At 37.3% G+C, this 22,551-nt stretch overlaps 2 protein-coding genes, 1 non-coding gene and 1 pseudogene across 6 annotated transcripts; 2 read left to right on the top strand and 2 right to left on the bottom strand.

The window, feature by feature from the left end:
• Positions 1 to 326: 326 nt before the first annotated feature.
• LOC122012375 lies at positions 327 to 8,935 on the bottom strand (annotated as a pseudogene).
• Positions 8,936 to 10,436: 1,501 nt separating this feature from the next.
• LOC122010682 (pentatricopeptide repeat-containing protein At4g13650-like) lies at positions 10,437 to 12,434 on the top strand. Its single transcript, XM_042567186.1, has one exon. It carries the CDS (start codon positions 10,437 to 10,439, stop codon positions 12,432 to 12,434), a length of 1,998 nt encoding a protein of 665 aa, XP_042423120.1.
• A 75-nt stretch (positions 12,435 to 12,509) lies between these two features.
• LOC122008446 (protein PAT1 homolog 1-like) lies at positions 12,510 to 21,054 on the bottom strand. 4 transcript variants are annotated; one of them, XM_042564178.1, is made up of 7 exons: positions 20,750 to 21,045; positions 20,533 to 20,624; positions 20,357 to 20,440; positions 20,107 to 20,252; positions 19,046 to 19,102; positions 17,151 to 17,220; positions 12,510 to 14,976 (listed from the first exon to the last, which is right to left on the bottom strand). In XM_042564178.1, exons 4-7 carry the CDS (start codon positions 20,197 to 20,199, stop codon positions 12,929 to 12,931), a joined length of 2,268 nt encoding a protein of 755 aa, XP_042420112.1. In that variant the 5' UTR covers positions 20,200 to 20,252; positions 20,357 to 20,440; positions 20,533 to 20,624; positions 20,750 to 21,045; the 3' UTR covers positions 12,510 to 12,928. The 4 variants fall into 4 exon arrangements, with proteins under 4 accessions (XP_042420112.1, XP_042420111.1, XP_042420113.1 ...); XM_042564177.1 differs by lacking the exons at positions 20,357 to 20,440; positions 20,533 to 20,624 and having other exon boundaries at positions 20,750 to 20,846; positions 20,944 to 21,054; XM_042564179.1 differs by lacking the exons at positions 20,357 to 20,440; positions 20,533 to 20,624 and having other exon boundaries at positions 20,750 to 20,846; positions 20,920 to 21,051.
• Positions 21,055 to 22,304: 1,250 nt separating this feature from the next.
• On the top strand, positions 22,305 to 22,377 carry TRNAR-CCG. Its single transcript has one exon. It is a non-coding gene; the product is annotated as a tRNA-Arg (tRNA).
• The last annotated feature ends 174 nt before the right edge of the window (positions 22,378 to 22,551 follow it).

Here is a 22,551-nt window from a genome sequence, read left to right as displayed (position 1 = left end):
GAGTGCTACGATTCCGAGACGTTCGTCGTTGTATCTTAGGAACGAATTGCTGCTATCTGTTAGCACCATAGCGGAGCAATATCGTTTACGGAGATAGTATTGAACACTAGCCTCGACGATCAGTATCAGTTTGCGCACTCCGGGAGATACTGGATCCAACACAGAACTCACAAAACCTATTAAAACTGTAGCTGTCAAAATTCACATTCAAAATTCATTTGTTTCTATCAATCCCTCATTTCTCTTCGTTTTTAGGATGTTTATGTTGAAAAAAGAATAGAGATGAAATAACTGAAAGGAGCTGAAGTGCACCAGATGATCGATCGCTAAATTTTATTTGCGGATGTCTCGGAACCTTTCACCAATTTCTGAACAAAAAACTCTCCTGCAAAAGATTTCAAAAACAAACAGATGTATATGAAGGATTAAAGATTGTGAATTGCCAACAGAAAATGTGAAAAAGGTAATGTGGTGCAAAAAATACTCTCAATTGCCGCACAATCTACTTTTGAAGCTCAATTAGTGCCACACAGTTATCTCTTAATAACATGATAATAACATTTCAATTAGAATAATCACATTTCGATAACTAAACTCATGAAGAAATATAACAAACAAACACATTTCTAATTTAGTTTCGCAGCATATGCGAAAGTTTCTAACAAACACATAAATTTTAGTAAGCATCAGATGATACAATCATACTCACCAGAGGTCCACTAGCAACATAATGGAAACCAACAGATTCTCTATACTCTTTCCAGAAGGCAAACTTCTCACGGGTTACATACTCTTTGACAGTCAAGTGTAACAGTGTTGGCTGCAAAATATTTCAAAAACAAACAGATGTATATAAAGGATTAAGAAAGAAAAAAAACTCAACTTCCATTCTAGGTTGCATCATATCGTCAGACCTGTAAGTACTGGCCCAATATAAGAATATCAACATCAATAGCCCTTAAATCAGCCATGTCTTCCTTCACCTCCTCATCTGACTCACCAAGATGGAAGACTTAGTCACCATCCCCTCCTTGTGTACCTTCGCATGCTCCTAGGATTGATAGACTCTGCTCGTACCTGCCCCAAAATAATAAAACCTGGTACTAATGAACATCAGGTAGGTGTATTGCTATATCAAATAAAGTGAGACTCATTCTATGAGATTATCAATTAACACTGAATAATTACTTTTGTGTATTTCTTACCCTGCTCTAGGATCTCTGACAATTCTTTGCAATCACCTTACAGTTTCAATGTTGTGGGCAAATACATCAAGGTTAGAATCTACCAATAATGAAACAACCCCAAGATCACCTCAAAAATCAGAAGTTAAACACTCCACTAATATTTCAGGTTTGAGTTTCTGGAGCACAAACAAACAGCTGTGAGAAGCCATCAATCCTTCGCACCTATGAGCATAAGCACGTATAGAAACTAGAGTGTGAAAAGAAAATTTTACAAACCTCCAAAGCTTTTACTGTCTCCGCAAAGTGGCCACTTCCATCGTCAGGCAATTCATTACGATCAACACTCGTAAGAACTGCACAACATAGTCCACTCTTTCATTTCAACTATGAAATGAATACAATTCTTTGGCCAATGAGATTCAATCACTATAATTTAGAAACAATATATTTTGAACTCATGCACAAGAATGCAGCTTACTCATTGCTAATTTAATTGCAATCATTATATTGCCTAAATGAAAATTAAATTGTTACTTACTTTCATTATTTCCATGTACTGCACTTCTGAACATTAGCTGTCAGTTAAAAGTTGATAGTTAATGGAATGGAATGACTACAGCTTCTTGAACATGAAAATTTTCTGATTAGTTCTCAATTTAATAGCACAACTACTCGATAACTAAAATCCTAATAGAGAGCTCAAGAGCATACCATAGCTACAATATAAAACTGCATACAATTTTAATATGAATAACAACAACTACTCCCAATTAGAGATTGCCTTCGCTGTGTTCACAGGCTCCATGGGATCCGGTGGCGTTGGGTTCCTGTTGGTCTTAACGACGCAGAATCTACGTCCCGGGGTGCATGTATCTCCTAGAAGCATAATTGTGGCTGTTGTAATGTCATCACTTTCACAACTAGCTCCTCCCCCTCCATTCCAACATTACGTCCAAAACACCAAAGTCATGGTAAGCTTCAAGGGAAAAAAAACTCACACAGGGCTCTGTTTCCAAATTGATGTAGCACAAGGGATAAACAATTTGACACGTAGAACAGTTTATTCAAGAACAGTGGTTTATGTGCACAAAATTGTTCCACTTGTAATCATGCAATTTGTGGAATCCCTAGAATCCTTATAACAAAAAGATCTTAATATCAATTATTTATTCAGAAAAAAAACTGATATAAGTGTTGGGTCCTATATTGCTGATGCAACCTGAGTGCAGGTAGAATAATGGTATATCATCATTTTCGGCTAAGTCGAGATTAGAGTTAAACTCTATCTCTTTAAGACAAATTTTCCTCGCACACGGTGCTCACGGAATATGGCAATCGTCTCCCAAGATACAACAACTTTTATCTTGTGATAGCAGCACTTCAAATCGCAAGACCTCCGAACCGAGGAAGCTTCTTGAACTCTCTAATGCAAGAATGCATTGCTTGTTTTGCTTGGAAGGAAGTAAGTGAATGAGTATGTGAGAGACTTTATTTATACATATGAAAGGGTATCAGAACCTTTTTGTTCAATTAAATCTCATCCATCAATTTCAAAATGGATGATGTAGATCGCATCATTTCCTAAGAGGCATACTACCTCTTCATTAGATACACGCTTTAATCATCCAAAAGACATTTAAACCTTTTTTATTATTCTTTCATTTATAATTTCTAACAATCCCCCCACATAAATGAAAAATAATGCATGTTTGTGGCTTTGAACCTTCCGTAATGGAATGCTATCGAGCATACTAGGCTGCGTAGTGAACGTGATGTCTTGAACTGCTCAGCTGTTTGTGTATACTAGGACAATAACACCCGCACAAAGATTTATCTCACATACTTTGGGTTCTCATGGATGGTTCCATTTTGGTCATGGATATCATCTTGGATTCATGAGTGTTTCAATGAAAACGGCCAGTTTTCACACTCACATAGGTGGCACTTCTATCAAGAGTATTCTATCATACTCCACCTTATAAAGTGTAGAAGTCATTAAAAGCATAAGCTTATCCTCACTACATGTGGTAGGACAACACAAGTTTATCCTAGGATTGGGATAGAGATAATGATAATATATCTCGTGTGCTGTAACACAACTTCTGTAACTTCGTTGTCCCATTGAACCAAATTATTGGAATCTCCAGTCAACAAGGTTGGGTTACCGCTACAGTCGTTTTTAGTTGTAGATTTTTAATATCATTCCTCTCGATGAGCAGTATACTTGATCTCGACTTACCCTTCGTAAGAGGATCTGCCAAATTATCTTTGGACTTGACATAGTTGATTGCAATCACTCCGTTCGAGATCAACTGCCTAATGGTCTTATGTCTACGACGTATATGTCGAGACTTACCATTATACATACTACTCTGTGCCCTTCCAATCGTCGATTGACTATCACAGTGTATAAGTACGGCGGACACAGGTTTCGTTCAGCTCGGAATATCTTTCAAGAAATTCCGCAATCATTCAGCTTCTTCAGTTGCTTTGTCTAATGCTATAAACTCGGATTCCATAATTGACCGAGTTATGCATGTTTGCTTTGTGGATTCCCAAGATACCGCTCCTACACCGATTATGAATACATACCCACTAGTGGATTTGGAATCTTTTGTATATGATATCCAATTAGCATCACAATATCCCTCTAAGACAGTGGGATACTTTCCGTAATGTAATCCATAGTTCATAGTATATTTCAAATATCTAAGAACTTGCATCAATGCTTTCCAATGAGTGTCATTTGGATTACTTGTAAAATGACTCAACTTGTTGACCATACAGGCAATATCCGGACGTGTGCAGTTTGTGAGATACATCAAGTTGCCTATTATTCGAAAATATTTCAATTGCGATATGGGCTCACCATGGTTTTTCACTAAGTGTTGACTTAGAACCATAAGTGTTTTCACTGTAGAGAGATCGTTCGCATTGGACATTTTCAATACTGACTCTACATAATGGGATTGTGTCAAAACTATTCCATCGAATGTCCTGAGAATTTTAATTCCCAATATAACATCTGCTAGACCCATGTCTTTCATATCGAAATTCTTGGTCGACATTTTCTTTGTACTTATGATTACCTCATGATTACTGCCCATTATAAGCATGTCGTCTACGTATAGACATATTATTACATGACCTTCAGGTGTGTTTTTGACATAAATACATTTGTCACATTCATTTATTTTGAATTCGTTTGACGACATTATTTTGTCAAATTTTTCGTGTCATTGTTTATGCGCTTGTTTAAGTCCGTACAACGACTTAACAAGTCGACACACATTTTCCTCTTTTCCTAGAGCTACGAACCCCTCAGGTCGCTCCATATAGATTTCTTCTTCCAACTCATCATTTAAGAACGCAGTCTTAACATCCATTTTGTGTATTTCAATGTCATATAGTGTTGCGATGACTATCAGCACTCGTATGGATATAATCCTTGTCACCAGTGAGTAGGTATCAAAGTAGTCAATGTCTTCCTTTTGCTTGTATCCTTTGACTACAAGTCTGGTCTTATACTTGTCAATTGATCCATCAACTTTATACTTACATTTTAGTATCCACTTACAACCTAATGGTTTGGTACCAGAAGTAAGGTCTACTAATTTCCAAGTATGGTTATTCATGATGGACTCGATTTCACTATTGACGGCTTCTTTTCCATATTGAGGCATCAGGACTAGAGAGAGCTTCGCTTAATGTTCTTGGGTCCATTTTTGACATAAAAGTTAGGGTTGTAAATGAACCAAACGTTCGTGAACAAGCTTGGTGTTCGGCTTGGTAAGAGCTTATTTATGCTCGTTCAATATACATTAGATTAATTAAACAAATAAGTTTGAACAACTTGTTAAGCTAAACAAACAAGTTTGAACACATATGTGTTCAGCTCGTTAACGTTCGCGAACAACATTCATGAACAACGTTCGTGAACAATGTTCGTGAACAATGTTTGTGAACAATGTTCACGAACCATATTTATTAATAAAACTCTTTTCAATATGTTAAATAAATAATAAAATAAATAAATTTAAATTATCAATCTTAATAACTAATCAAATAATTAAAAGTTTCAAACAATCAAACAAGCTTGAATTGAGAGCTCGATAACATCTAAATGAACCAAGCTCAAATCAAACTCAAGCCAAGCTTGAACCAAGCTCAAGTCAAGCTTGAATTGAGAGCTTGATAACATCTAAACAAACCAAGCTCAAGCTAAGCTTTAAACAAGCTTAAGCTCATAAAAATAAATCAAGCCAAGCTTGAACACTCATTTCAAAAGCTTGGTTCATTTTAAGCTTGGCTCGGCTCGGTTATCTTATCAAACAAGCTTGAACACCCAAAGCTCGGCTTGTTTACAACCCTAATAAAAGTCATGAAGTCTGGCCCGAACGATTTCTCAACTCTAGCTCGTTTGCTCCGACGTGACTCTTCGCTTTGATTGTCAATAGTCCTTTTACGATAACTAAGTTCAAAAATGTCATTTTCGTTAGAACTTCCGTTGTTATCACTTTAAATGTTTCCCTTCTTATTTGGGAATATGTTTTCAAAGAATATCACATTCCAAGATTCTATGGTTGTTCCCACATGAATATCAGGAATGTCTGACTTGTGAACTATGAATCGATATGACTACTGTTATGAGCATATCCGACAAATATCGCATCGAACGTTTTAGATCTGATCTTTACTTGCTTTGACTTAGGTACTTTGACCTTTGCTAAGCACCCCCATACCTTTAGGTATTTGTACGATGACTCGCGGCCTTTCCATAGCTCATATGGTATTTTATCATTTTTCTTGTGAGGGATTTTGTTGAGAATGTAGTTTGTTGATAGTATAGCTTCCCCCCACAAGTTCTGGGGTAAACCTAAATTTATCAACAAGGCATTCATCATTTTCTTTAGTGTCCGATTTTTACGTTCAGCAACATCATTTGATTGAGGCGAGTAAGGCGTTGTTGCTTGATGGATAATGTCAGATTCTGAACAAAACTCATCAAACGTGGCACTATATTCTCCTCCTCTATCGCTACGAATTATTTTAATTCGTTTATGAAGTTGATTTTCAACTTCTGTTTTATATGTTCTGAAAGTTTCTAAGGCTTCATCTTTACTTCTTAAAAGAAAGACATAACAGAATCTCGTGCAGTTATCGATAAAAGTAATAAAATACTTTTTACCTCCTTTAGTATGCACGAATTTTAAATCACATAGATCACTATGTATTAACTCTAGAGGAGTCGTTGACCTTTCCATCGAATAAAAAGGTAGTCTCGTCATTTTTACTTCCACGCACACTTCACATTTGTGTGTTTCGTCAACATTGACGTTTGGTAATAAATTTAACTTGATGAGACATTTCAAAGTATTATTATTGACATGCCCAAGTTGATCATGCCATAAATTAAAACACTCAACAACATAACTGGAAGCTTTTATTTTATTACCATCAAATTCACGGTGTACAGTCATTACAACCATTTTAAACAAACTCTGTTCTAAGTACCCTTTACCTACGAATATACCATTTTTTGTAAATACAAAGTTGTTTGACTGGAATACTAGTCTGAAATCGACCTTAACAAGTGTTGATCCAGAAACTAGGTTTTTCCTAATGTTGGGAACATGGAGCACATCAATGAGCGTTAGCTCTTTCCCAGACGTCATTTTCAGAACAACTTTCCCGAGTCCGACAATCGGGGATGCATGTCATGAAATTGTCCATATAGAGCTTTCACTTTTATCGGAGTATACTTGGAGAACATCGCCTTATTTAGAAAGATATAACGGGTTGCTCCAGTATCGATCCACCACTACTTCGGGTTATCCACCACCGTGTTGGCTTTAAACACGACCGCAGTGAGATCCAATTCCATGTCGTCAGAAGTTACGACTTGGTTAGCAGTATCCTTCTGACTCTTGGTTGGTTTCTTCGGGCGTCTGTAATCCTTGGACATGTGTCCTGGCTTTCCGCAATTGTAGCATGTGCCCCCTTGAATTTCTTGCATTGAGCATTCTTTTTGGATTGCTTCAGCTTTTGGCTCAGCCAGATTGGACATCTCGTCGACTGTTGCTTTGTTCCTCTAGAGTCGGACATCTTTCGATTATCTTCCTCTATTCGTAGCCTCAAGATTAGGTCTTCAAGTCTCATATCTTTTTGCTTGTGCTTTAGGTAATTTTTGAAATCCTTCCACGACGGAGGGAGTTTCTCGATTACCGCGGTTACTTTGAACGATTCGTTCAGCTTCATGGCTTCACCATCCAGATCATGTCTTATCAATTGCATGTCTTGGACTTGAGATGCTACGCTCTTGGAATCCAACATTTTGAAATCCAGAAACCGGTCGACGATGAATTTCTTCAACTCGGCGCTTTCGGTTTTGTATTTTTTTTCAAGTGACTCCCATAGAGATTTTGCTGTCTCTATTGAACAATACATGTTATACAACGTGTTATCCAATGCATTGAGAACATAGTTACAGCACAGGAAATCTCCGTGCGACCACGCATCGCATGCAACCTTACTATCAGAATTTCCTTCTATAGCGGCTGGCGGGTCTTCATGCAAAAATCGTACGAGGTTTAATGTTGTCAGGTAGAACAGCATCTTCTGCTGCCATCTTTTGAAGTCGACTTCGTTGAACTTTTCCGGCTTCTCTCCGGTTGGAACGACGGTTGGAACATCGTTGATTCCAGCCATCAGTTTGCACAAAGAAAATTCGTCTTAAAAATGTTGGGTCTTTTATTGCTGATGCAAACTAAGTGCAGGTAGAATGATGTATACCACCGTTTTCAGCTAAGTCGAGACTAGAATTATACTCTATCTCTTTAAGACGAATTTGCCCCGCACACGGTGCTCACGGAATACGACAATCGTCTCCCAAGATACAACGACTTTTATCTTGCGATAGCAGCACTTCAAATCGCAAGACCTCCGAACTGAGGAAGCTTCTTAAACTCTCCAATGCAAGAATGCAATACTTGTTTTGCTTTGAAGGAAGTGAGTGAATGAATGAGTATGTGAGAGGCTTTATTTATACATATAAAAGGGTATAAGAACCTCTTGGTTCAATTAAATCTCATCCATCCATTTCAAAATGGATTATGTAGATCGCATCCTTTCCTAAGAGGCATACTACCTCTTCATTAGATGCACCCTTTAATCATCCAAAACACATTTAAAGCTTTTTGATTATTTTTCCATTTATAATTTCTAATAATAAGTTGGAGTTTATGTTATCTATCAGAAACAAAATTAAAGCGGCAACTATCTACCTCCAAAGTTTCAAAATTTTGATGCAAGAAACCAAGAATTAGTAAATCTACACTAAAATTTTGATCAAGGAATCACTATGACCTCTCCGATCTTGGGACACTACGCCTCAACACAAACCGTGTTTGGCTTCAACTCCGAGAGCGACTCCTGCAGCAACCCGTACTTCTCCCCCTGCGATGCCCTCTGACTGAGCCACTCCGGCTTCTTCGTCGTCCGATCACGGCTGGAGTGCGGCCCTATTCTGCCTGACTACGGACGTACGGTCCTCCGGACGCCGCCGCTGCTGCCAGCGATTCCGGCAACTTCGACGGTACCGGGCCAGGCATCGCTTCCGCTCTCTTCGAAATATCCACGGCTTCAGATCGAACAGAAACGCGCAAATTCTTGGAATTCTACGACCGCGACTTCGCGGAACAGATCGACATCGGCCAGAGCAAAGGATTGGCGACTGACTTCTACGACATTTTTGAGAATCAAGCTCGCCAATCGATGGAATAAGAAGAGTAGAAAGATGGGTAAATTTGCATGCAATCCCCAATCATAAACTCAACTTCGCATGCAGTCCTCATTGACCAAAATCTTTGTTTTCACTCCATAGTCAAATATAATAGACACTAATTTACCTAATTGCTTCTGATATTTTTAGGTATAAAAACTCCAAAAATGAGTATACTTTTTCTTAAATTCAGCACATCAAACTAGAATTCAGTATATTTTCTATCAAATTGAGCACTGTAGGATCGAAAAGAATTTAGATATCTCCACAATAGCATGATATTGTCCACTTTGGGCCTAGACCCTCATGGCTTTGCTCTTGGGCTCTCCCCAAAAGGCCTCATTCCAATGGAGATATCTTTTCTCTTATAAACCCATGATCTTTCCCATGTGTTTCCAATATGGGACTATGTTTCCTTGTAGGATCGAAAAGAATTTTAGATATCTCCACAATAGCATGATATTATCCACTTTGGGCCTAAGCCCTCATGACTTTTCTCTTGGGCTCTACCCAAAAGGCCTCATGCCAATGGAGATATCTTTGATTCAAAAGAATTTAGATATCTCCACTTTAGCATGATATTGTCCACTTTGGGCCTAGACCCTCATGGCTTTGCTTTTGGGCTCTCCCCAAAAGGCCTCATTCCAATGGAGATATCTTTTCTCTTATAAACCCATGATCTTTCCCATGTGTTTCCAATATGGGACTATGTTTGCAACCTTGCAACCCCAACAAGCACGACTCTTTTTCCACTTCAATTAGATAAAAAATATACTAAATTTTCTTTAAATGATACTCAATTGGATAAAAAATATACTAGATTTTTTTTAAATTGTGCTGAATTTAGAAGAAATTATATTAAGTAGGAAAAAGTCATGTTCAATTTGATAGAAAATATACTAAAATTTAATTTAAAGTGTCGAATTTAAAAAGAATTATACTTATTTTTAGATTTTTTATATCTAAAAAAATATGAGGGGTCAATTTTGATAGAAATATACTGGATTCTAGTTTAAAGTGCTGAGTTTTGATAGAAATATACTGGATTCTAGTTTAAAGTGCTGAATTTAAGAGAAATTATAATCATTTTTAGACTTTTTGTATCTAAAAAATCTGAAGGATAATTAGATAATGATATTTGTATGGGGGAGTTGAAGCAAATGAAACTTTGTAGGTAGGGAGTGAAAATAAAGTTTTTTAGACATAAGACTACATACAAAATTAAAATTATGATTGAGAAATTTTTTTCTAATTTACTCAAAGATCATTTTTATCGTAATAAATATTTGAAATTCAGATTTAATTTGGTTCGTCTGATCAAAATTAAACGAATCAGATTGATGTTATTGGGAAGTAATTTAAGACAATAAGAAGGGCAATGAAGGGAACTTCAAAAGGGCAATTAAACTAATGCAGGGAAAACACACTTTCTCCATTTAAATTCTTAATTATCAAAAGAAAAGACATCGATGAGCCTCTCCGACGAACTTTCTCCGATCTCCTCCGACGAGCTTTCTCGGTACCTCAAGCACAGGAAAAACCCACGAGCAGTCTCTCGCCTCTCCCTCAAGCTCGGACGCTTCCCCTCCACCTTCCTCCGCGACGGCTTTCTCCGAGCTTACGCATCCCTCTCCATGCCCGCCTACGCACGCGATCTGTTCGACGAAATGCCTCACCCAAATGTAACCGTGGCTTCGCTGAAGGAACTCCTGGCCAGAAGGGTGGTCCATGGCTACGACGGCCAGCTTCCTCTCGCCAGCCACCTCGGAACCGTGATCGCGGGCTGCTCTCGCGCCAGGGACTTGAGATCTGGGCAGCAAACGCACTGCGCCGCGGTCAAGCTCGGCGTCGAGAGAGACCGTTTCGTGTCGAGCACGCTGATCGCCATGTACGGAAAGTGCGGGAAGCTTAACGAATCATTCAGCACCTTCCTCCAAACTCCCCAAAAGGACACAGTCATCTGCACCTCCATCATCACCTCTCTGGCCACCAGTCGCGGCGATCAGACGCGAGAAGCTGCCCTTACAGTCTTCAGGGACATGATGGGCGATCGAATCTGGCCGGTCGACAGAACATTCGTCAGTCTGATCAAGCTTTTCGACGCACCCGAAAGGCTCGGCCAAGGCAAGCAAGTTCACGGATGCGTTCTGAAGCTCGGCGTCCAGGTCGATGATCAACTGGGCAGCGCTCTGATATCGATGTACGGAAGGTGCGGCAGCGTCGGCGAAGCAGTAAGACTCTCCGCCAGGGTGAACATGGATGCGGTTTCATGGACGTCGCTGCTCGTCGCCTACACCCAAAATGGCTACGATCTCCGCGCGATAGATCTCTTCAGAAGCATGATCGGAAGCAATGTGGTCGTCGACCGCTTCATGGTTGCGAGCGCCATTGGAGCTTGTTCAGGCATGGAAAAACTCAGATTGGGAGAGGAGATTCATGGCTATTCTCTGAGACAGGGATTCTTAGCAGATGTATCAGTTTGCAATGCCTTGATCACACTTTATGGAAGGTGCAATCTTATCGAAAAGGCTGAGAGATTGTTCAAGATGTTGAGGGTGAAAGATATGATCTCTTGGACTGCATTGCTGACTTGTTATGGTCAGAACGGATGTGGAGAAGAAGCAATAGTCTTGTTTAGGGAGATGCTCCGGCGAGGAATCGGTCCTGCTAAGTATTGCATTTCGGGCGCAATTCGAGCATCGTCGACGATAGCGAGTCTTGCTGCTGGCGAACAGTTGCATTGCCGGGCTATGAAGACAGGGAATGGCGACGATCTCTCAGTCCATAACTCTCTTATAGCGATGTATGCTAAGTGTGGGTGTGTAGAACTCGCACGGAGAGTGTTTGAGTTGATGAATTGTAGAGATGTTGTCTCTTGGAACGCCATGATCACAGGGTTTTCGCAACATGGTCGTGAAGGAGAAGCTCTAGAATTGTTTGACAAGATGTCGAAAGAAGGCATTCGACCAGATGACTACACTTTTGTTGGTGTCCTGGTGTCTTGCAGTCGTTTGGGTCTGGTAGCTCATGGATGCAGCTACTTCGGTGCGATGAGTGCGGAACATGGGCTCGAGCCGAAGATGGAGCATTATGCTTGCATGGTTGATCTGTTCGGTCGCGCTGGAAAGCTTCAGGATGCCATGGAGTTGATAAACGCAATGCCGTTCGAGCCTGACCAACTCGTTTGGGAAGCTCTGCTTGCATCGTGCAAGATCCATGGAAATGTCGATCTTGTGAAATCAGTGGCGCAAAGGATCATGGAAATGAGACCAGAAGACCCTTCGCCTTACATCGCGTTATCTACGATGTACGCTTCGACGAGTATGTGGGAAAGAAAGGCTTTTGTTCAAACTATGATGAAGGATGCAAGGGTCAGGAAAGACCCAGGGAAGAGTTGGATCGAAAGCCAGCAAGTATCAGACCATAGTCACCATTCAGTTTATTCGTTGCAAATGGTAGGAATTTAACAAAAGATCAAAAAATTTATTTATTATTTATTATTATTTTTTCTAATGATTTTAATTGAAACATCACCAATGCAATTACCATGAAAGCCACCAGCATTGAATTTAAGCAACTCCTAAATTAAGCAGTCTGCACATAAAACACAATTTGGCGATTCTTCAAGTCCAAGAGAAGATGGCGATAAAAGGTCCTGTACAATTTCTATCACTATCACATTTGCAAGGAGAACTAAGGCAGGCAATCAAAACTGAGCTCCCTCGACGAAACCACAGTTGCAACTCTACCAACGTTCTTGCATGAATGTTAACATTATTCTATTCGAACATAGAAGTTGAAGTGAGAGGAGTGAAACTATCTCTGTTTTACCCGAAACCTACGACTGATTTGTGATCCAGGATTCAAGTGTAGTGTGCCATCAGGTATCTCTGTGTTCAAACATAATGGAGAGAAATGAAATCACTTGAGTGGTATCGAGAGATTTGTATCTTTAGGTGTATCATCCTGGCACGGACTCAGAACTATCAGGTCTGCTCTGACCTCCACGAGTACCAGTATCGGTAATAGGCATGGACCTCTGAGCAAATTCAAGCAGCATCTCGCGCTGATGTTCGTTTGTGTGAGGAAGACTTGCACGCAACAGCTCGACAGGCATCTCTCTGCTAATGGCTATGGTTGCTTCAGGTCCTGCCATTGAAATGCCAGATGCTTGGACAAGCAGCATTCGCATTATACTGTCATATTTGCTCAGGCAATAGTGGGTTAGAAGCCCAAAGAAAGCATCAAAAGATGCCTGCCACAGAGTTCGATTGGCGAAACTGTAGTTGCTTGTGACGTGGGGTTCTGTTAGAAGTTCTGTAGCTCTATTGAGAACAGACTTTATAATTATGCTGGCTCCATCACCAGTTGAACTTCCAATAGGACGCAGAGGTGGTTGTTCAGATGAACATACCACTGCAGCCAGGCAAGCACCAAGAGCGCTAAGTTCCATATTGCGCACACATGAAGACACAGTCTTGGAAAGGTTGATGGTTGTCTCTGCTGCACTAGGATCTGAAGGTAGACCGCCAAACAAAAGCCTAAGGTGGCGGAAAATGGCCATGCAGACTACTCTTGTCAGATGACTTCCAGGAGGCAGAAGGTGAAGATAGCGTGATATGAGCTTTCTACCCTTCGGAAGAGAAATGATACGTAGGAAAACACGGTCATCCTTTGGGGCAAACACGACTGAGTTATCAGATTTACCAGGACCAAATGGATCAACAAGCTGGAGTGATGCAGCAATGACATCAAGAAGAACCTGTCTTCTCCGCTTCAGTTGCAACCCACCGTCCTGTGGTTGGTTATTCTGTAGAACTCGATCAATATCATCCACATCCAGAAGAAGGCTAATACAATCTTCAACAGTGATCCTAGCAGCCAACATAGGCTCCTGCTCAAGAGGCTTCATAGAGGGTTTCTGATCATCACCTGATGCAGATGGCATCTCAACCTCAAGGAGAGGACGAGGCCTGCGAACCGAAGAGAATGAAACTCTTCCAAGTCCATCAACCTGAACATGAGATTCATTATTAGAACGTGACCGTGATGGAGGATCCTTTATTGCTGTTGGACAAAATGGTTGCTTTAATCTTAAATTAGATGATTTTTTTGCAAGACATGCTTGATGGTAATAATCATCCAAATAAGGATCAGTAATATGTGTCACCGCATGCTGCATTTTCAGAATGCTTTCTATTTCTTGTCCGGACATGTACTTTGATCTAAATTGAAAACCACTGTCACTCTTCAAGCTGCCAGTTTCTGACCGTTGTGACAATCGCATATTCTGTTTTCCTCTGTGAGATTTTAATCTATGCTCTCTAAAATTAGGCATTCCACTAACTGACTCAAAGTTGTTTGTCATCATCTGAGGATGATAATACCGGTTGCATAAATTAGGTTGCAGGTGAGAGTAATGGGTGAGGGATTGCCGGAGCAATCTCTGCTGTTGTAGCTGTGACAGAAACTGTGGTGAAATTAAACCACCTTGTGGAGGTAACTGATGTGAAAATAAGTCAGGCAACAGATTGCAGTTCTCCCCGGCAAAGAGGTCAGAATGATTCAACAAGTAATTTCTTGGCAAACTGGCTGATGAAACACCAGAATGTGTAAACTGCATACTTGGATTATAGTGAAGACCATGACGCAATCCTCCCAACTGATTTTGAGGACCAGAATAAGGAATTGGAGTAGATATCAGCTCTGCTATACCCACTGATGGTAAGCTTGAATGGCGTGTTAGAGGAAGGCTTTGTCCCCCAGGTGGTGGGTAGGAAGTGAAAGATGACTTGGGCACATTGATTGATTCAATAGAGTAATGATGCTGCAGTTGGTGAGGATGAGAAGATGTACGGTACAGGGACTTTAGTTCATCAAATTGAGATGGAGTAGCATGTGGTTGTGACGACCACCGTTTGCTTTCTTGCACATCTTCAGCATCAAATATTTGATGATCAATCCAGCTTGGAAAATCAGCTTCTTGTGTCCAGTCCGCATTAGAAGAACCTGAGTAGGTGTTAAGTTTTTGGAAGAAAATTAAAAGGAAAATATAGCCATTTTGAAGTAGGATTAACAGTGTGATAGTTAACAGAGAAGAACAACATAGAAGATTACAAGAAGAAAATAATATGCAATGGCTCAACTTAATATCAAGGTTATATAGAGAATTGAATCAATTGGAAGCGTGGTCAATGATTTAGAAAGGAATCAGTTGCTACTAGAACTTTTGTTATGCTTGAAAATTGAGCTAAGTATAAAATGGTAGAATATAACATCTATTATTTGGATCTGAAGAAGAAGATTAAGTAAAGAGAAAAGTGTATCAAGCAATACCAATCTAATATACATCCATGGAGATTGATACAGGCAGAGGAAGAAGAGAATACTCTTTAAATGAGTGATAAGAAGGATAAAGGCATTTTCAAAATGGATGTAATTTATATACTGAAAATAATAGATGAAGTTTCGAGAAAATAAGTTAATATGACAAAAAAACGACTCAAGGATATTCTAATTGAACATAGGAATTAGTAAAAGAATTTGGATACTAATTTTTACATCTGTCGACAGATAGAACTAAGAGAAAAATTAAGGGCTACATAAAGATTGAATCAGGACTATTTACACTCTCATTAATTAGCATCATATCAGTTGATAAAAGCATAAAACGAAAATTTGTTCTAAGTATGACAAAGAAGTTCATCTGATATCTGCAACCACAAGATCGTAGAGATGAGCCTTTATTTACACTTACAATAATAATATAAAAAGAAAAATCATTTGTTACACACTTGGTTACTAACATTTTATTATCATACATGTTCTTATTACATCTCACATGGATATATGTATTAATATTTTTCTTCTTTAAAATCCACCACAGAAAATGTCTAGGAATTCTCTCATAGGCTCATAGCCTTTTCTAAGTGGACAAAAAATTGCGTGCAAATTCTTGTTCTCTCCATATTTCTCCATTAGTTGTTTTATTTTTTTTTTAAAAAAAAACAGAATTTATAGTCGATGTTCTAAGCATAGACTAAATTTATTATTCAATATTTTTTGACCTCTTAGTATTTTATCAATGACCTTTTCCAAAAGAATCATAGTATAACTCACTGATTCAATCACTTATAATTAAACAAAAATTGTTCATCACCTTTCCTTCAAATCAATTGGTGCTAAAAAAAAATTTAATCTCATTCACCAGGAATTTTTTATCTAACTTTGATTAGTCACTTAATCCAATATCCCCCTAAACTCTTGCAGACTTCAACTGTAATATCATCAGGACTTGCACTTCTATACATTCTTTATTTTCTTTAAATCTTCTTTAATCACATCATATCTCTATTATGAATATATTTATGACTCTGATACAATATATTTAATCTCCAAACACACATACACACAGATATATATATATATATATATATATATATATATTGTAAAATAATCTATCATTCCTTAATTATTTTACCATTGAAAGAGTGAGTCAACTACTTTTAATATAAATTGAATCATGTTTCCTTTAGGGCATGTACATAATAGATCAAACGATCACCCACCTATGCACCTTGATATCTTGAATTGGATTAGGCTTCCTTCACATTTCGATCTTTATCAAGTACACAGTTTATATTGCCTAAATCTTTATACCCTCTTTTCCTACGATTAGCAATTTGGCAGACTTCTAGAAATTTTTAACACTTCCTTGTATCACTTCTAGTTCTCCTTAATATATGATCTCACTCTTCTCAGCTGAAAATTCATGCTTTTATGATTGACTCAATTTTCAAATGATATATCATATTTCCCACTTCCAATTGTGACCATATATCTTACTATTAGCATGAGAAACAATTGAGTTTTGCAACATTTAACATTATACCAAGAGTTTAGTACATCAATGCTAACAAAACCAGAAAAAGGTGGCAAACGGGGGAGGGAATACAAAACGCACGCACGAAAAACATACAAAATGAAGTGTTTTGGTTGGAAATATCCAAGTCATTTTTTGTCCTCAAATCTTGACTGTTGGAAGATCATTCTTTTATGTCACTTGCATCATTAGATATTACTCTCTAAAAGTTCCTCATGGGTGAGAAATGCAAACAAAAACAACATAATGTCAACAGCAAACACATAAAGATTAGTTTGCAATAGATCACATTATCACTTACTTTCTCTAGAAAAAGACCCTCTATCACCAATAACACCAACACTCCTTGGTTCATTGACGACTCTGTTCAGCTGAGAACACAAAGATAGGCAGTCAACAAAGAGCAGATGCATGGAAAAAAAAAATGATAACAATTTATTGCATATCATACAACAAACAATATCAGAGGGCTCCAGAAGCATACAAACCACTGTTATAACTTAGTCTGCCACTAATCAGAGAACATAAGCAAAAAAAGAACCCATCATTGACAAAAAGGCACAAGGATAATATTGAAGCATCTAAAAGAACATAAGAAACCAAAATCTAGATAAGCAGGCAAAAACAAGTAGTCTAATGTTCTGTAGGTGTGAATTGTAGGCTAAACCCTGCATGACTATATATTAGGTGAAGAATGCCTACAATTACAAGAACACAAATACATCACAACCTCAATACAAACTAAGAGAGGGAAATTGTATGAATAGAATAAAGAGAAGAATTTAAAAAAAAAAAAAACTGACAAAAATAAGATGTATCCTTAGGGAAAACATGATTCACATCGCAACTACCACGACGTTCAACCTATAATTAGAGGCCAAAGGGTTCTACAAAGTCTAACATTCCATAATGTACTAACATGTGCAGTGTATTCGTACTCATCCCAAATTAGCCCAAGGTGAGTCATTTGGTGCAATACTATTATTCTTGTTCTGATTACATCACTGCTATTGGGATTGAAATTTTGCATATGATTTCTGACCTTCCTTATGCTTGTTGCATATATACTATTCTATATTTTCTATTTATGAACGATGTTTCGTTGTAGATTTTGTTACAATTTTAATTATATGATCTAGTTGAGATGTATATTTTGTTACTAACGTGTTTGTAATAATCATCTTTGCTTGTCAATAATATTATGTGAAAATATATTGCAAGTGTTATCCAGTGTCTCAACAACATGATCCTATAAACAAAATCTAGCACAGAGGTTGTGCCAATGAAATTGTATGCAACCAAAACAAGCTCAATTGCTGAGTGGCATTATAACACTTTGTTGTTTATGGATAAGAGTATACAAAATTTAACATTGTATATATTAGAATGTTAGGGTGGATATATGGAGTTACTATAAAGAATAAAATAGAAAAATTAGGTGCAAATCCAATAAATGGAAAAAAAAAACATTATGATAGAATAGATTAGATACAAGGTGAAATGGGTAGAGAGACCAAAGATATTATGTCAAGAATAAACCACAATTTAATATTTGAATATTACTGGTGGTATAGCTTTGCATAGAACTTAATTGAAGAGAACCAATTCAGATAATAGACCCAAATGGTCGGTGGCAAACTCATCTACTTGATGATGATGACAATGATGATGGAGACAAATGAGATCAACATTAACTTGATAATGAGACAAATTAGGCTGAATCCCCGACTCACAATTTTTCCTGACATCTTTTTCACCCTATCTAGGTAATTTAGTTCCAGATGTACTGGTTGTAAGTTTTAGACTGAAACTAGTAAAGTGTGATTCTGTACTGCTAAGGAACTACCAATTAAATGTGATATTGCCGTCATTTTATACATGCCTTCCTTAAAGCATTCTTCTTCTATTTTCCATATAACTCAATTATGAACCAAGCATGATAAAAAAGAAAGAGATCTCGACAAACAGTATGAAACAAAATTTAGCCATCTGTTATGAGCACATGAACCTGTATACATTCATATAACACCAACAAAACCTCCTATAGCATTACTATTTATTTCTCCCCTAAAGAACTCAACAGAACTGTCGTGAACTTTGTATCATTATATGGCTTCTGTGAAAAAAATGGCAGTACCTGACTTAAAGTGAAAATACAAGATATTCTAGTCAAATGAGCATATGTATATATTTTACCTTTCTAAAAGTTGTTGCCAGGTCATCAATCTCAGATAAGGACCCTAAGCTTTCAATCTGTAGAAATCACAATAAAATTGATTTTAGCTACAAAAGTTTGCAAAAACATTATAAATACGGTTTGAGCAGATAATAACAGTAACTAAAAGATCTAACAAAAATCTGATAACATAGAAAACTTGGTGAACAAAGTTAAGCCAAAGGAGCTACAAAATAAAAGAAAGCAATCTCAAGATAAACCAAAAATGAAAAGGTTAGAAACATGAATTAGACAAAGGGAGAAGCAGGTGAAAGGTCAAAGCAAATCAATATTGATAATGAAAGAAACAAAAATAAGAATCTGAAAATTTGCATCACGAATGACAATGCTGAGAAGAAATCTTAAATCACCATGATCATTAAAGGTGTAACTTAACAAATTCTCACATGTAACCTTGCAAAAAAAAAAAATACCTATCTTAGTTTGCACTGATTACCTATAGTCATACTCACTATTCAAAATAATCATAAAGTTGATTTCCAACAATATGTAAGGGATAGTAATTATGAAATCATGAGAAATATCAGAAAAAGAAAAGCATATATCTCTTTCCTCATCATTCCATGTGCAATGAGTCCAGTTGCTCAAACTCGTTTTTGGAACACACATATGAGTGTGTCATGCCAGCACGGGTACAGCAGGCATATGTATTGAGCCCAAGTCACTAATAATGTATATGCAAATGCTCATCCTCCACCTAATTATTTTTGTATTTGCCAATTTGATTAGCTAGCATCTACCATATTAGTGTTTGCTAAATCCAGCTTGTTAGACTATCGTGATGTTTAACCCCATTTGTTTATTCATACTAAGCAATTCGCACAAAAGACAATTGCATAGGTCAAACCACAATGGAATCAAAGTGGTATGTTATTCTCTGGTGATTTCTTGACCAAGTATCTGAATTTTAGGCACCCATATCTAAAATACCTAACCTATCCAAATAAATAAAATGGTTAACAGCAATGGTCACAGCTCATGGACTACAGCCCAAAGATTTGTATTCATAAAACTAACTCACCTCTTTATCACCAAGAGAAGGAAACTTGGATTCCTCCTCAAGACCAAGAAAGTCATCATCATACTCCAAACCACCTAACTCAACTTCCTCCATGCCACCTTTATTGAAGAATGCATATTGTGAAGCATCAAACAGAAGACTACTATCTGCACAGAGCATGAAACCAAGTTACAAGTCTATGAGCTGCATTGGGTAAGATAAGCTCTTGTTACAACGATAAAAAGGAAAAAAAACGTGAATTCCTACTAACATTTAGGATTGGCAGCAAGAGCGTCAAGAAGAAAGGTACTCAAATAGCAAAAGAAAGAGCATCAAGAACGCCTTCCAGCAAAAACTAATTATAAAACAGAGAGGAAATCTCACTGTAAATATTTTGCAAAGTTGCAAAACCCTTAAACCAAAAATTGTCAATAACCCAAGCACAACCTAAGCTTCATATTAACATGAAGAAGCATTCAGACTGCTCCTTGTAAACGAGCATAAATAAATTCAAGCATCGATCTCCAGGTCCATCAGATCTGCTTAGTTCGTAAAATTTATTTCCAGCATACGATAAGAGAAAATTAAATTCCTCGCGAAAAAAAAGGAAGGAGAACTTTAAGGTCCACAGCCATCCCAAGGATACGAAGAAGCAAACACCCACCTGATCCACTGGCGGAGAAGCTCCCGACGGCATCGCTCCTAGGGTTTCCTCCCGCATCGAGCCCCTTCATGGCACCCGGACGCCGAAGTCTAACGCCCTGAAGACCAAAAACAGCAAAAGGTGACGCCGGTCGGCGGAAGCATAAGGACGGGCGAAGGAGTTCCGCCCACCTCCGATCGGAAAAGAAGGATTACGCTTCTTCGCCAGCTGAGATCTGGGAGCGAGGCTGGTCGGTCGAGAGAAGAGCGTGGCGCTCGACCTCGCCCCACAAATAAACGAGCGAGAGAAATAGAGAAGAAAAGGAATAAAAGGTATCGCAGCGTATCAAAGACGGATTGCTGTGGGTGGGTTTAATGTCATTTGACTCCTTTAAGTTTCACAATTTTCACTAAAGACCTTCAGGTTGTATACTTGAGGTACTCTAGTTTTAAAAAAAAAAAAAAAAAAAAATCAAATTTAACCTTTTAAATTTACTAATTCTTACACTATTATTTTTCTATTACAAGTTGTTGCCTTAACCTCCTCATAACTCTTATGTTCAAAAATCACTTTTCACTCATGTTGATTCAAGTTATGTGTTATATTTTTACTAACACTTGTCAACTTATGGTTGTGTTGTCAAATAAAATTTAATGACAAGATGAATGTCTTATATGTTTTAGAATTCTATATTGTTGTGAGAACTTTTGAGATTTATGCTTTATCTATAGATGCTGCTTTTGCCTAGTACTATTGCTTATAAGTATACTTTTAAAATCTCAAACATTTGTCACCTATTTCTTTCCTTAAACTCATTGATTTTGAACAATGTCTTTGTATTGGAATTATAAATACTTACAGCCTATAAGTGTCTCGGTAAAGAGCACTCCAAATTTTAAAAATCATCAAAAGGGGTATATCTTTTATATATATATATATATATATATATATATATATATATATATCAAATAGGCATTCTTCCCATTATTTAGTATTTAGAATTTGTACCATATAAAAACTATAGAAATTACTAAGTAGTTATAATTTATAGAAGTTAATGGGTAGTTACTATAACATATTTAGTATGTGTTTAAGATTTAAGATCTCTAAATATTATTATATCAAAAAATAATTTATCAACTTAGTTAAAATTATTTAAACTTCATTAAAATCAATTTAAAATAGTTAAAGAAACTATTATGTAGCTCCCTAAATCCTAAATTCACCATAAATACATTATAACCGTTACTGATAGCTTCTCTACATTATAGAAGTTATTCAATAATTTTTACACGGTGTAAATCTTAGATTTTAAATCCTAAACCTACTTTAAACATGTTATAGTAGCTACAAGATAACTTCTATAATACTATTAGATCTAGGGTATTTTTAGAATAAAATTATAAAAGGAGTGTCTATTTAATTATATTTTTTAAAGTATATATTCATAAGATGTTTCTTGTCCCTTTGGGTTTTGTCATAAACGTTTAATATAAAATGAAGTTCAAATTTGGTGACTTTAACAAAAAAAAACAATAATAAATAAATAAATATTAATTTTAATACTTAACAAGTTGATCGCGTGGCCTAATGGATAAGGCGCTCGCCTCCGGAGCGGGAGATTGTGGGTTCGAGTCCCATCGCGATCGAGATGTGCGTTCTCTTTCTTTTTTTCGGGTTTTTAATTAAAAAAAATCACCTTCGCACTCGTATGATTGCGAGATTAAACCATGTTTACGGAAATAATCATCTCTTAAAACTGCTTCAATTCACATTCACTTATTTATTTTTTTTTGGGAAAAAAATCACCTTCTCGTGGACTT

The sequence above is a fragment of the Zingiber officinale genome, chromosome 8A (genome assembly GCF_018446385.1).
Source record: "Zingiber officinale cultivar Zhangliang chromosome 8A, Zo_v1.1, whole genome shotgun sequence".
In the NCBI taxonomy this organism is placed as follows: domain Eukaryota; kingdom Viridiplantae; phylum Streptophyta; class Magnoliopsida; order Zingiberales; family Zingiberaceae; genus Zingiber; species Zingiber officinale.
This window is presented reverse-complemented; position numbering and strand designations above follow the sequence as displayed.